General features: G+C 33.3%; 3 protein-coding genes across 6 annotated transcripts; 2 read left to right on the plus strand and 1 right to left on the minus strand.

Moving 5' to 3' along the window:
* The first annotated feature begins 1649 nt into the window (after positions 1-1649).
* LOC126669823 (pentatricopeptide repeat-containing protein At5g50280, chloroplastic) lies at positions 1650-4147 on the plus strand. Its single transcript, XM_050363388.2, has 2 exons — positions 1650-2537; positions 2667-4147. The coding sequence occupies exons 1-2, from the start codon at positions 1723-1725 to the stop codon at positions 3964-3966; spliced, it is 2115 nt and encodes a 704-aa protein (XP_050219345.2). The 5' UTR covers positions 1650-1722; the 3' UTR covers positions 3967-4147.
* A 105-nt stretch (positions 4148-4252) lies between these two features.
* Positions 4253-6899, plus strand: LOC130015077 (pentatricopeptide repeat-containing protein At5g50280, chloroplastic-like). 4 transcript variants are annotated; one of them, XR_008790106.1, is made up of 7 exons: positions 4253-4454; positions 4735-4860; positions 5214-5297; positions 5441-5531; positions 5606-5731; positions 5849-6550; positions 6666-6899. XR_008790106.1 is itself a non-coding variant. In XM_056104587.1 (6 exons), the coding sequence occupies exons 1-6, from the start codon at positions 4449-4451 to the stop codon at positions 6358-6360; spliced, it is 945 nt and encodes a 314-aa protein (XP_055960562.1). In that variant the 5' UTR covers positions 4253-4448; the 3' UTR covers positions 6361-6621. The 4 variants fall into 4 exon arrangements, 1 of the variants encoding a protein (XP_055960562.1); XR_008790104.1 differs by having other exon boundaries at positions 5849-6545; positions 6628-6899; XR_008790105.1 differs by having other exon boundaries at positions 5849-6545.
* Positions 6900-9255: 2356 nt separating this feature from the next.
* LOC126667313 (abscisic acid and environmental stress-inducible protein-like) lies at positions 9256-9834 on the minus strand. The gene is made up of 2 exons (XM_050360280.1): positions 9684-9834; positions 9256-9576 (listed from the first exon to the last, which is right to left on the minus strand). The coding sequence occupies exons 1-2, from the start codon at positions 9790-9792 to the stop codon at positions 9413-9415; spliced, it is 273 nt and encodes a 90-aa protein (XP_050216237.1). The 5' UTR covers positions 9793-9834; the 3' UTR covers positions 9256-9412.
* Between the last annotated feature and the right edge of the window lie 5012 nt (positions 9835-14846).

Genomic DNA, 14846 nt, shown 5'->3' on the forward strand with positions numbered 1-14846 from the left:
CTTGAATCTAAGGATCGTTTTAAAAATTGATACTAGAACCATTACCAATCTTGTATGTCAAAATCCTTTACAATCAACTTTGAAAATTCTAGTAGATATAAGAAGAATCTTTACGTATCTTAGAAGTAATTGTCCTTCTTTAAACCCCAAGGTGTTAATAATTTGGGCATTGGCAGTATTAAATCCGAACGTATAATATTTATAGCAATCTATGGTTTACCACGTTACATATAAAATCCTAACTTTTGTGTTTTTGCATGTTGTATCCAAATCTGTTTTTTGGAAATTCTGATCATACGTTGCATCTGTGCATCAATGCCACATTGCACATGACCTGATACTCCGGTATATGCCACGTATGATCAAAATTGTTTAAAAATGGATTTGGGCTAATGAAAAAATGCAAAAGGTTAGAATTTGAGGTATAGATGTCGTGTAGGGTAGCACCAGATCCCCATGCGCAAGGATGATGAGGAAAAAACGACTTTCATAACATATGGAGAAATCTATTGCTACAACAAAATGCCATGCAAACTGAAAAATACAAGATCCAGTATTTTATGAATATAAGTGAAAAATCCCCTGACAGACTCTATCTCCCACACATTTCAAGAATTATTGGCAATATTTTCTTAGAACTCGTGAGTTCCAAAATCTGCCCGACATGTACGTTAATAAGTAGGTTCCCTTTTTTTTTTTTTACTTTTTTCACACGGTAAGGGACTTCTATTTGCACCGAACTTACCAACTCCAACTTTGCCTTTGCCAATGTCAACTCTTCTTATTGCTAAGTCTCCAATTTCAAAGTTTGATTTTATCTTTTTCTTGTGGTAATTGGCCATTTATTGCTTGTATGCTTCTATTGGACCAAAACTTGCTCTCCTCCCTAAAGTGAATCTACGAGCTGATCTATGTTTGGAAACAAATTATTATCTTTTGGGCAATGCTATGTTCAAATCAATAAAATCAATGCATAACCTCCATTTTCCGTTAGGTTTCCTTATCAGGAGAACGATAGACAACCATTCGGTTTGTATACCTAATAGTTCAATATAGTAGGAACAACTGCAAAATATAATACAAGCTAACAAAGAGTCCAAACTCGAGTTACCTCAGAAAGATCAAAACACAACAACACTTAGCAACCAAGTGTCCACCCTAGACACAAAAGAGAGAACCTCGTTTCGGTTAGTAACGAGGTATCAAAATGTGAATTATGATATGTGGGGAGTCTCAAAGTAACTTGCTCTGTCTTTTTTCTATGGTAATAAATTTTGAGAAAATTACTCTAAATCTCCCAATATTTATTATAATCCACACTGTGATCCCTCTTATTTGAAAATCAAACGATTTGGTCCCTCACTTTTATTTTCATCAACGATTTAGTCATTTCGTCCATTTTTGGTGTTAGTTAATTGAGTCAAAGGAATAAATAAATAAAAATTGAAAAAATGATTTGGTTACCCACTTTTATTTTTGCTCGTCCCTCAAGTATGAAATTAATTTACTCTTAAGTCCTTTAATTTGGTTGACTAACACTAGTTGATTAAAAGTGAGGGACCAAATCGTTTGATTTTCAAACAAAAAAGACCAAAATATGAATTATAACAAATGTGAGGGGCTTTAGTAACCAACGGTACCGTTTCACAGTTCTCCCCGCCAACAAACACAGCTTTAAGAACCAGTAACGCTGAGATATTCTAATCCGAAAACGAAGAAGCCATGGATGCACTAAAACATCAAGCTTTATCTTCTTCTCTATTCTCACTATATCTCTCTTCTCTAAACCCTACCAATACAAAACCTAAACTCTTCATCACCTCTTTTAAACCGTCATTTTCTCTCTTCACTTCTCATTCAACTCCCATTTCCGACTCCTCTCCCTCCATTTTTCTTCCATTCTTAGAAGAAGAAGACGAACAAGAACACCAAGAGGAGGAAGAAGAGGACGAATTTAACTGTTCCTCCACAGACCCAATTGTTAAATTCTTCAAATCCCGCACTTCCACCGCTCAAGAAGACCCGCCTCACGAAGGCAAATTCACTCTCCAAACCAACCGCCGTACTCAGTGGCGTCTGGCGCCCGAGTTTCAATCTGATGACGGACCCGAATCTGAAATTGAATTTGACAATACTTTTATCGAAAACCAACAACCGGGTTCTTCAAATTACGAGTCGTATCCTTTAATTGTGAGGGAAATTTTGAGTCTTGCGAGGGATTTACCGGAGAACACTACGTTAGGAGAGCAATTGGGTGGGTTTTCGGGGAGGATTAGTGTGGCGGAGTGTGTGCAGGTGTTAGAGTTGATGGGTGAAGAGGGTTTGATTAGTTGCTGTTTATATTTTTTTGAGTGGATGCGGTTGCAAGAGCCGTCTCTTGTTACTTCTCGTGCTTGTACTGTGCTTTTTCCCGTGTTGGGGAAGGCTGGAATGGGTGATGAATTAATGGTTTTGTTTGAGAATTTGCCTAAGAGTAAGGAGTTTAGAGATGTTCATGTTTTTAATGCTTCTCTTTCTGGCCTTCTTTGCTGTCGGAGGTACAAAATTCTCTTCTTATCAAGTTCTCTTCTTTGTTGCAGTGCATAATTGACATTGTTTGGTGAATTTAATGTAGTATATGTGCTTACAATTTAAGTTTTAGAGTTTGGTTTCCTTTGAAATGTTAGGTATGATGATGCACTTAAGGTGTATGAGACCATGGAAGCGAATAATGTTTCTCCGGATCATGTGACATGCTCTATAATGATTACGGCCATGAGAAAGAATGGTGGTAGTGCGAAAGAGGCTTGGGATTTCTTTGAGAGAATGAATAGGAAAGGAGTTAAATGGAGTCAAGAAGTTTTGGGGGCTCTTGTAAAGTCGTTTTGTGACGAGGGGTTGAGGAATGAAGCCTTAGTTATTCAAGTAGAAATGGCAAGGAAAGGGGTCTTTTCGAATACCATTGTTTATAATACATTAATGGATGCTTATAATAAATCCAACCAAATTGAAGAAGTTGAAGGCATCTTCTCGGAGATGAAGACGAAAGGTCTTAAGCCTACATCGGCTTCTTTTAACATTCTCATGGATGCCTACAGCAGAAGAATGCAGCCTGAGATAGTTGAAAAATTGCTCGTGGAGATGCAGGATGCCGGTTTACAGCCTGACGCGAAATCATATACTTGTCTAATAAGTGCATATGGGAGACAGAAGAAGATGAGTGACATGGCTGCAGATGCATTCTTGAGAATGAAGAAAGTTGGTATAAAACCTACTTCGCATTCGTACACAGCTCTTATCCATGCTTACTCAGTCAGCGGTTGGCATGAGAAAGCTTACAACGCGTTCGAGCATATGCAAAAGGAAGGAATCAAACCTTCCGTAGAAACCTACACGGCTCTGCTTGATGCATTTAGGCGTTCCGGAGACACCCAAACACTAATGAAAATTTGGAAATTGATGATGAGCGAAAAAGTTGAGGGCACAAGGGTGACATTCAACATTCTTGTTGATGGATTCGCTAAACAAGGTCATTATGTGGAAGCAAGGGATGTGATATCTGAGTTTGGGAAGTTAGGGTTGCATCCAACTGCAATGACATATAACATGCTGATGAATGCTTACGCAAGGGGAGGACAACACTCAAGGCTGCCACAACTAATGAAAGAAATGGAAAATCTCAATCTAAAAGCTGACTCGATAACTTACTTGACTATGATCTATGCATATATCCGTGTTCGTGATTTCAGGAGGGCATTCTTCTATCACAAGATGATGGTGAAAAGCGGGCAAGTGCCCGATGCTAAGTCGTACGAAAAGCTTAGGGCGATATTGGAAGCAAAAGCTAAAATAAAAAACAGGAAAGATCGGAGTGCTATACTTGGTATAGTTAATAGTCAAATGGGTCTGTTGAAGGTTAAGAAGAAAGGCGAGAAAGACGAATTTTGGAAGAACAAGAAGAAACATAAGATTCCTCGTGAGCCATGATGGGCAGCAGTCACGCCTGTATAAGAGCTCAATAACACAAGGAAACACAGTTGGCCTATTTTAGATTTCTGCCAAAATGATATGCATATGTATTCTGTCATGAATACAGACATTAGTCTAATGTTATAATGGTTGATCAGTCATATTAAGCCTTATATGGAACAAGCTTATTTCCAACAAAGGTGACTGTTAGTTGCTGAGCTTCTTAGCTTTCAAAATTTATTTTTATTTTAGGTGTTGTCAATTCAAACTCTTATAATGTTTTACATTTTGATGCTATTTCAGATGTGTAATTGTGATATGTGAATGCTAAAGAAGCATAAGGCAACCATCACGGACACTGCTTTTGAAAACAGCCAGCGATGCTCGAGCATAGCCGCGTGATGATGGAGGGCAATGGAAAGGACTTTTATCAATGTACAGGAGTGTTCGTTTTGTTCAGCTGGAATAGGATCCTCGGTCATATTTTTTGTGTTTAATTAATGATTGTAAGCATGTGTAACATTTCAGTTAATTTTGTATTTGTTTTGCGAATTTGGTAGCTCATTCCTGAGCTCGATTACCAGTTCTTTGTCAGCACGTAGGGAGTGGTTTTCTCACCCTCCTGCATACCTTCTTGATCGAGTTTGATTTGCATTGAAAAGTTGATTTTGGATTGTCAACAAAAAAAAAAGCAGCAAAAGACAAACATTTTGTTACAGTTGACTTCAAGCATCATGTTAATTTTATTAAACTATTCTACAGTAACTAATTTTGCTAAGAGTGCAGCATTACATCCACAACATCAGAGCAGCTTATCAAAAGGATTTCAGGAGTAAAGATCCTACAAAGAAGCAAATAGCAGTTGTTACCTATCATATTGATAAGCTAGCTCTTAGGGCGGGTAATGAGAAGGTATAATTACTCTTCATCTTTATCTAAAAAGCATGGCGCAGTGTATTATGCAAACATTATCAAAGGCTCTTAAATTCTTGGTTGCTCCTTTGTCATTTTGTATTCTTCATTTGGTAGGAACTTTGATATTAGATAGGGTGTGATACTTTCATATATCTCGAAAGTCGAACCTGATCCCTGAAACTTTTATACAATGCACTTGGTATCTGATGGTCTACTAGCTGACTAGAACTGCATTGTTTCAAATTCAATACTGTTTATGTAACTTTATAGGCAGAATGCACAAGGTTGACTTGCATTTGCATCAGGTCATCTTATGCTGTGTTAATGTGTCGTAATGTTGCCTCATGTAGGATGATGATGAAGCGGATACTGTTGGTTGTTGTACACTTAAAGTAGCAAATGTAGAGTGTATTTCTGGAAGCCATAATTTAAAGGTATAACGGGTATAGATCCTTGGAAGCCTTGTCTTTGCTTTCAATCTTACAACTATGGGATTTGACTATTTTTTGTATGAAAAATTCTCAGAACCTTGCTGCTATTCTCAACACTTGTTCTTTTTTGTCTGTGTCTCATTTAGTTTGACTTCCTTGGTAAAGATTCTATTCGATATGAAAACACAGTTGAGGTTAAACCTGAGGTGTATGATGCAATTGGAACCTTTCAAAAGGGTAAGACTGTAATAATTCATATTAGGTATTTAAATATTTTTTGGCTGGAGCTGATGCTCATGTGTTATCGCCAGGTAAAAAGCAAAATGATGATCTTTTTGACAAGTTGGAACTGATTGCGCACTTAAAGGAACTCATGCCTGGTCTTACGGAAGAAGTTTTCCGTACATACAACGCGTCAATTACATTAGATGAAAAAGGTAAATTTGAAATTGAGGCCTGTGTGCATTCCTTCTCTGGGAGACTTTGATAAAATGCGTCCAAATTTTTCCTATTAACTCTAATGAAAATTTGGAAAATGATGAGGGCTGAAAAAGTTGAGGGAACAAAGGTGACATTCAACATTCTTGTTGATGGATTCGCTAAACAAGGTCACTATGTGGAAGCAAGGGATGTTATATCTGAATTTGGGAAGTTAGGGTTGCATCCAACTGCAATGACATATAACATGCTGATGAATGCTTACGCAAGGGGAGGACAACACTCAAGGCTGCCACAACTAATGAAAGAAATGGAAAATCTCAATCTAAAGGCTGACTCGATCACTTACTTGACTATGATCTATGCATATATTCGTGTTTGTGATATCAGGAGGGCATTCTTGAACCACAAGATGATGGTGAAAAGCGGGCAAGTGCCAGATGCTAAGTCTTACGAAAAGCTTAGGGCGATATTGGAAGCAAAAGCTAAAATAAAGAACAGAAAAGATAGGAGTGCTATACTTGGTATAGTTAATAGTCAAATGGGTCTGTTGAAGGTTAAGAAAAAAGGCGAGAAAGACGAATTCTGGAAGAACAAGAAGAAACAGAAGATTCCTCGCGACCCATAATGGGCAGCAGTCACGCCTGTTTAAAAGTTCAATAACACAAGGAAACACAGTTGGCCTATTTAGATTTCTGCCAAAATGATATGCATATATTCGTATTCTGTCATGAGTACAGACATTAATATACTGTTATAATGCTTGATCAGTCTGATTAAGCCTTATATGGAACAAGCATATTTCCAACAGAGGTAAGGTAAGTTTTAGTTGCTGAGCTTCTTGGCTTTCAATTTTGATTGAGTTACAGTGTTTTACATTTTGATGCTATTTCAGATATGTAATTGATTGTGATTGATTTGTGAATGCTAAAGAAGCAAAAGACAACCAGCGCTGGCACTGCTTTTGGAAACAACCAGCCATGCTCGAGCATGGCCGCGTGATGATGGAGGGCAATGGAGTGTAGGTTTATCAATTTCGAGAAGGTCTGTTTGTTTTCTTCAGCTGGAATAGGATTTTTGTGTGTTTGATTAACGACTGTAAGCATGTATAACATAATTTTGCATTTCGTTCCGTGAATTCGGCAGTTCATTCCTTTGCTCAAGTTACCAGGTATAGGTCAGATGACAAATGTTTTGCTGCAGTAGACAAATGTTTCGCTCAAGAAAAAAAATTGTGATAAATCTTATGAGTGTATTTGATAAAGGTAAAGAATGATGATATATATGGTCAGATTTAAAGCTAATCATATATATGATAGATAAGAATTTGTTGCCGTTTATATATTATTAATTATTGGCCTATTGACCAAATCAACACTCATTTTTTAATCTCTTTTCAATTTCATTATGGAATCGCAATTTCGTCAATTGCACCCATATATATATGAACAAAGGATCACTTTCACCCCTCATCTTGCGTTAAAGTATCAAAAAAGTCTAAAGCTGGAAAACCGGATCACTTTTACCCTGAAATTGTATAAACCGGATCAAAAAAAACTCCTTTGCTGACGTGGCGCTCTAATTGGAGAGTGCAATTTAAATCAGTCTCTAATTAATCATAATCAACACTAACTAATTATACTTAATAACTAATTAATTACCATTTTACACTAATTAAATTAATAAAAAAATTTACCTAAAAAAATTAAATTTTTTTTGGAGCTGCTGCTCCTCGTTTTTCAGAGGAGCAGCAGCTCCTCATTTTTTCCGATGAGGAGCCTCTGCTCTTCATCGGAGGAGCAGAGGCTCCTCGGAAAAGCGAGGAGCCCTCCTCTGATGGAGGAGCGGATCTGCTCCTCGGAAAAGCGAGGAGCCTCCGCTCCTCAGATGGAGGAGCGGATCTGCTCCTCCATATGAGGAGCAGTGGCTCCTCAGATGGAGGAGCGGATCTACTCCTCCATATGAGGAGCAGTGGCTCCTCGAAAAAGCGAGGAGCCACCGCTCCTCAGATGGAGGAGCAGATCTGCTCCTCCATCTGAGGAGCGGAGGCTCCTCGAGAAAACGAGGAGCCTCCGCTCCTCAGATGGAGGAGCGGAGGCTCCTCCGGCGCCGGAACAGATCCTCAGGTGAGAATCTGTTCTTGAACAGATCCTCACCTGAGGATCTGTGACACAGACCCGCGGGTCTGAATTTTTTTTAAAAAATAAATAAATTTTGTTTTTGTGTATATTAAAAAATTAGAGTTAATTTGTTGATATTAATTTTGAGGGTTAATTAGTTAATTCAGATTTTTAAATTTGGGAATTAATTTGTTATATATTAAAGATTAGAGGGTTAATTTGTTACTTTAGATTTTAGAATAATAGGAATTAAATTGTATTTTTTTAATTATTAGGTCTTAATTTATAATGTTTAAAAAAAAATTAGGACCATTTTAAACTTTTTTCTATCAAAAACCACTTTAGGCAACAAAACCACCATGGAAAACCGGAGAGTGTATTACACTCTCCTGTGTGAGAGTGGGGAGGGGGGTTTTTGACCCGTTTTACACAAGTTCAGGGTATAAGTGATCCTTTTTTCCAGCTTTGGACTTTTTTGATACTTTGACGCAAGTTCGGGGGTGAAAGTGATCCTTTATTCATATATATATACATCCACACCTTTGGACTTCAATTCCATCATTGAGTAGTAAATTGATCTTTTTTTTTCATTTGGAAAGTTCAAATAAATTATTTATTTTAAATTTTTTAAATGAAAAAGAGTTCAAATAAGTATTTTATAAGAGTTTTTATGAATATTTACCGAGTGAGAAAGAGTTCAATTTGATTTTGAGGGTGAAATTAAAACCGAAATGTGTAAATTTAGATGCAATTGACAAAATTGCACCGTCATGGTGATTTTTTTTTTTGAGAATCAAAGTTGCACTTTATTAATGATCTTGAACGGTTACAAGTTCATTGACCGGAAAAGGAAGATTTCCGTCGAAAATGCAATTTCTACCAAAGAAAATACCCCACTTTGCTAGGGAGTGAGCGACTTGATTACAGTCACGATTAACATGGACAAACGTCACCTGACGACCGTCATGGTGAAATTGAATGGGGCTAAAAGGTGGGTAATTTTATTATTAGACCTTAATTTTTTGATATTTTAATTTTATTTAATTAAAATTTTCTTTTCAAATTGGAACATTAGCTGTTTTGTATCTATATATCGATGAAAGTCGGTGGAGAAATAATGTATTTGCTCCTAATTTTAAGGACCATGAAGCAATCATGGTTTACTAAGAAACCAAAAACTATACTATAATATTATTGGGGTGGTAATAATGTTTGGATTTCATATTCATCTACTAGAATTTATTGCATTATATAATATCATTAATCATTTTCAAAGTTAATTTCTATACTTTACTTCTTTGAAAATTTGAATTAATTTGGTATTAATTTATGGTACTGTCACCATATAGTCATTTTTCTTAACTCAAAGAAAGCTAAAAATAGCATAAGAAAGAAGCCATAACTTCCTCCATTAATTATTTCATAAAATTAATTTCAAAATTACAAAGCAGAAATGAAAAAAACAAGAACAGCAAGAAACAACAATTACAAATTAAGACAGATCACAAATAGATCCTTTTTAGTAATATTTATGGCATTAATTATATGCATTCCATATAATTAATTTTCAACATCAGTTTTAGGGTGACCACCATGACCCGGCTTTCCATGGTGGCGTCCTCCGTGGCCATGTCTATTCCGGTATCCACCATGCCTATGCCCGTATCCGCCATGTCGATGGTCATATCCACCGTGCCCATACCCGGAAACTTGTGCATTGTCCTCTAGAAAATTTTAAAAGATGTTGCAAAATTAGTACTAATAAATATACATATATAGATAATTAAATCCGTTATAAGAATTGTATGCACAAAATGTATATGAAACTTACGAGCCACGGTACTTTCAGCAAGTTCGCGAGCTGAGACTTGAGAAGAAATGAGAAGAACACCGATAAAAATAAGACCGAGGAGGAGATTAAAAGCGTTCGAGCGTGCCATTTTTAAGCTAATTAATTCAAATTGATAAAAGAAAATGCTAATCTTGATGAATTGCTGGGTGAGCAAGTTCAGCTGAGTTTTCCTCTATTTATAGAGGCTTCTTCTGCAAGAGAGCAAGAGTGAGTTTAAACTTTAAAGGTCGTGAATGAGGGAAATGCAGATGCTAGCATGAATAAAAAAATAATTTTTAACGAGTCATATGACAATTTAGATTTTTAAATTTAATCATTTTAGATGTATTAGAAATTTTAAAATTAAAATTTTAAATATAATAATAAAATTATTGTTATAATTCTCACCTAATAATTTAATTTTTTTGACTATTCATTTAATATACTTTAAATCTTTTTAAATTGAATAATTTAGAGTTTAATTGTTGATTGTCTCATTTAAATTAATTAAATGTATAACATAGAAATCAATTTATGTTATCTACATTCATACACAGAAATAATAATGAAAAATATTGTTAAATTTTATCCAACAATTTAAATTTTCAAATGAATTAATTTTAAAAACGTATATAATATAATTTTTTCCACTAATTAAAATATAAAATAAAATAAACCTCCTATTCAAGCTTTATTTCATTTACTCAATTAGAAAGAGAATGAAAATTACCACTAAAAAGAACAGATTTAGTAAAATTTAAATTAAATGATAATTCGAGTTGCAATTACTTACATAAAAATAATTGGAGTATCCCATTCTAAGGTCCTTAAACTATACCATCTTTTATTATTTGGTTCTTAAACTAAATTTTATTCTTTTCTGGTTTTTCAACTTAGCGAAAATACATGTGTAAGTTCCTAAATGATAAAAATGACATCATTTAGGATAAAAGTTTGCATTTTCAAAAATAATAAAATAGCGTTGTTTTTGTTATATAGGAATTTGAAAATGTATTTTCACTAAATTGGAAGATTAGAAAAAAAATTAGTTTAAAGATTAAATAATTAAAAATAATATAATTTAAGAATTTGAAAATAAATTACTAATCAAAATAATTCTCCAATTTGTTTCTGAAAAAGTTTCAATTGTGCTCTTCCAAGAAATAAAGAGAAAAACAATTAACTCTTTATGTCAATGTTATGAAATAAATAGTGCTATTATTACGTCATCTCTTACGTCACTGAGGAGTTTTTTAATGCCTCACTAGGAGTCTATAAGACAATAATAAAATAGTTATTATATTAAAGAAACTATATTTTAACTCTTGTTATTATTATTTAATCTATTTTTATTTATTTTCCCATGATTATATACGTCATCTCTTATGTCACATTGATTTATTTAGCTGGCGACCCATATTTTCATCTTCGAATAATGTAAGCTGCATTACTCAGCTGGATCTGTACATATGATTTCCTCTTTCATTTTTCTTATTTATTTTCTTGATAAAGCAATTCAATCAACGCAATTATCGTTGATTGTGGGAAAAATAAACACACGACCTTGACAATTTGCTAGTTTTCGCTTATACTATTTGAGTTACAGCTCGTTGGTTAGTTGTTTTGTCTTTTAATAGACTAATTATTTAGTTTATTTTTTAATATTCAATTGTAATTAGTTTATGATGCATTTTAATATTTAATTAATATAATTTATTTTCTAATAAAAAGCCGATGAACTTTAATTTATTTAATTTTTTTTCTTTTTTTCCAGTTAAAGAAAAGAAAATGTGTTTAAATACTTTAAAATTTAATTAATTTCTATTTTAAATACTTTATTTGACTAATAAAATTTTAATTCTATTTTAAATATACTTTAATGATATGCGTCATGTATTTAATGATTTGAAACCAATATTATTCGGTATTTTTATACTAGTACATTAAATTCTACAATTTATTCGGCATTATTAGCCTATTATGATATTATTGTAGGTAAGTTAGTGAAAAATTGATAACTTTTATATAGCGCGGGTTTATATATATTAAAAGGTTAATTTATAAAACAAATATAATTTTAATTATATATTAAAAAATAATTTCTTATAACTATTTTATATTTCAAAAATATAAAAAATGTTTCAGTGTTCATTTTTAACCGAGTAATGTTTTTTCCGCAATTAATAAATTAAAGTTGCTTCGCTATTGATATTTATAAATTGCCTTATCATGTGCATTTACAACATTATGAGTTTAACTACGACTCTCTATTTTTATTTTAAGTCCTTCACTTATAGTAAAAATTTATTAGAGTCATTTTCATCTTTAATTTTAGCTATAAATAAATAAACATAGGTACAATTACAATGTCCCTTTTTCAATTATATTGTTTTCCAATAAGTATATTTTTTTTGGAATATTTATCCAATTAGGTGAATTATATCACCGCAATCTATCTTCAATAATATTTTATTAAAACTTATGAGTGTAAAGTTGATAAAGGTCTGTCTGAAGATATATTCTTCTAAGGCTTAATTTTTTATTAATAATAATACTAAATATTACAAATGAACGATTCATTGAGTGAACTATTCTAAAAGAGATGATGAGAGCTGTAAAAATTACAGTCATCGATTAGGGTTTTTCTAACCACCAAGCGGATCACTCAAAAAAATTAGACTTGATTTTATTAACATGCTCGCACAGCTTCCGAAATGTTCTAGAAGAGCCTAATCTCTGAACGTTCCATACCAAGTGATTATTGATCTCGGCGGTCCTGCATCACATGAGCCATCATTAAAACAACATCCACAGAAACACCTTCCTCATTAATCTACTCCAAAACTCGAACCGCCTCTGATTCATAATTAGAAATCCGTCGTAAGATGGCGACTATAAATGTTTTAGAGATCCAAGTCGTTTGCACCGCCCAAAACAATTTCATCTTTAAAGATGAAAGAAAACTATTCTTAATTTTGATTAAATCAGATCTAATCTCAATTAAGATACTAGGGTAGAAAATAATTTCTAGTTTGACCAAAATTGGCCAAGAAAAAAACTTTATTCAAAATTAAAGATAAAAACTATAAAAAAATTGGAAAAAAAGTGGCTAATAATCACCCATGGCCCCTTAATTTTGGGGGTACGGGCGCTAAACCCCTGATGTTTAAAAACGGGCGCTAAACCCCCTGATCTTTGTGGCGGCGCTCACAAAAGCCCTTTTGCTTCAAATATGACGAAAATACCCCTGGCGCCGTTTTTTCAGTCAATTGTCATTCTTAAAAAAAAAATCTGACACTGTCATATCATCTGACACGTCAAAAATATACCTTAAAAATTTCAAACACCTAAAATACCCTCAATTTAATTTAGAAAAAGACAAAATAAATAAATCAACCCAATCTAAATTAAAAGATGAACCCAACACCCGACCGGACCATCCCCACCCGACCGGACCACACCCACCCGACCACCCGACCACCACCGGAAAATTTTCCGGTCATCTTCTCTATTGAAGATGACCGGAAAATATTTCCGGCCATCTTCTGAAGCTGTTCCTCAAGAACAGATCTGCAGATCTGTTCCTCAAGAGGAACAGATCTGCTGATCCGTAATTTGGTGACCGGAAAATTTTCCGGTCATCATTCACTCGGAGAAGATGACCGGAAAATTTTCCGGTGGTGGTCGGGTGGCGGCGGTGGTTAGATCAGTGATGGGTTGGTTTTGAATGGGTCGTTGGGTTTTGAATGAGTGGTTGGGTTTTTTTAGCGCCCGTTTTTAAACATCAGGGGGTTTAGTGCCCGTACCCCAAAATTAAAAGGCCATGGGTGATTATTAGCCGAAAAAACTGAATTTTAGAGATTGGGGAGGTGATTTTTGACTAAAAATGGCCAAAACCACCTCCCAAATAAACAAAAAATAAAAAACTTACTAAAGTTATATGAAATTTTTAATTTTTATTCGTTTCCGTACTTTTTTTTTTTGTCCAAAATATATGTGTCAAGAGTTATTTTTTTATAAACATTGTTAATAAATTTATCAACAGAAGGCATGATCAAATCCCTAATTTTTTCTAAAATGTATAACAAGTGTGTACCAACTATACATTAATACTTGAATAGTAAGTTAAGATTTAGATAGTAATTTACCTTATTAAACTTATAGTAATACATTCAGAATAATTTGCCTCCTCAACTTATAAGTAATGATAATTACCATTTTTGTGGATAAATCAATCATAATTTTTATGATTAACCCTACTTTGTCAATTTACACTTTCAATTTGTTAGATAAATTGTTCCTTTAATTAAATTTTAATCCTCAACTTGTAAGCTAATTTATCAAAATAGAACTAAGTGACCAACTAATTATTCCCTTAATTGAAATTTTGCACCCTCAATTACTCATACAAGCGTTTCACTCTCCCAACTGTAAAAAAAAAAAATTATAATAAATAAAAAAATAAGTAGCGGAATGAATACCGTGCGCCAGGAGTAATTTTTATGTGCCGCCAATACTGACATTGCATGTGGCTACCATGAACCGATATTAATGGAAATATCAAAATTATTTATACTTTTAATATTTTATATTTGATCTTTATATAAAAATTAGAATAAGTAAATTTATGTGATATTTTGATAGTTTTGCAATTTTTTAAAATCAAGTCATGAAATAAATTAATCAATTTAATTTAATTATTTAATTATTATAAATTTATTATAATTTTTTTTTGAAATTTTATCATGTGTAATAGTATATGAAATGATTTATCAATACATTAAACTAGAATCTTTAATTCAGAAAAGTTTTATAACCCAAATAATTCTATTCAATTAAAACAGTCATTTTATTCAAAAAAATTGAGATAATTTTTACTCGTTTTGAAGATTACAAGGAGTTAAACATTCATGATCTTTGATTATGAGTGCTTATTAATAATTATTTTAACGTAAATAAGGGTCGGACAAAAGTTTTTAAATGGAATTAAAAGTCATATCATTTTTGTATTATTTTTAATGACTAAAAGGACTTATGTGAAACGAAAACAACCATAAATATTCAAATATTTTTAAGTTTTGACAACAAGAGCTTATCGGTATCTTTTTCCTCGTAACTGATCACTATTATAAATGCATAAAAAAAAACAAGAAGAAACAACAA

The sequence above is a fragment of the Mercurialis annua genome, linkage group LG2, assembly GCF_937616625.2.
Source record: "Mercurialis annua linkage group LG2, ddMerAnnu1.2, whole genome shotgun sequence".
Classification (NCBI taxonomy): Eukaryota; Viridiplantae; Streptophyta; class Magnoliopsida; order Malpighiales; family Euphorbiaceae; genus Mercurialis; species Mercurialis annua.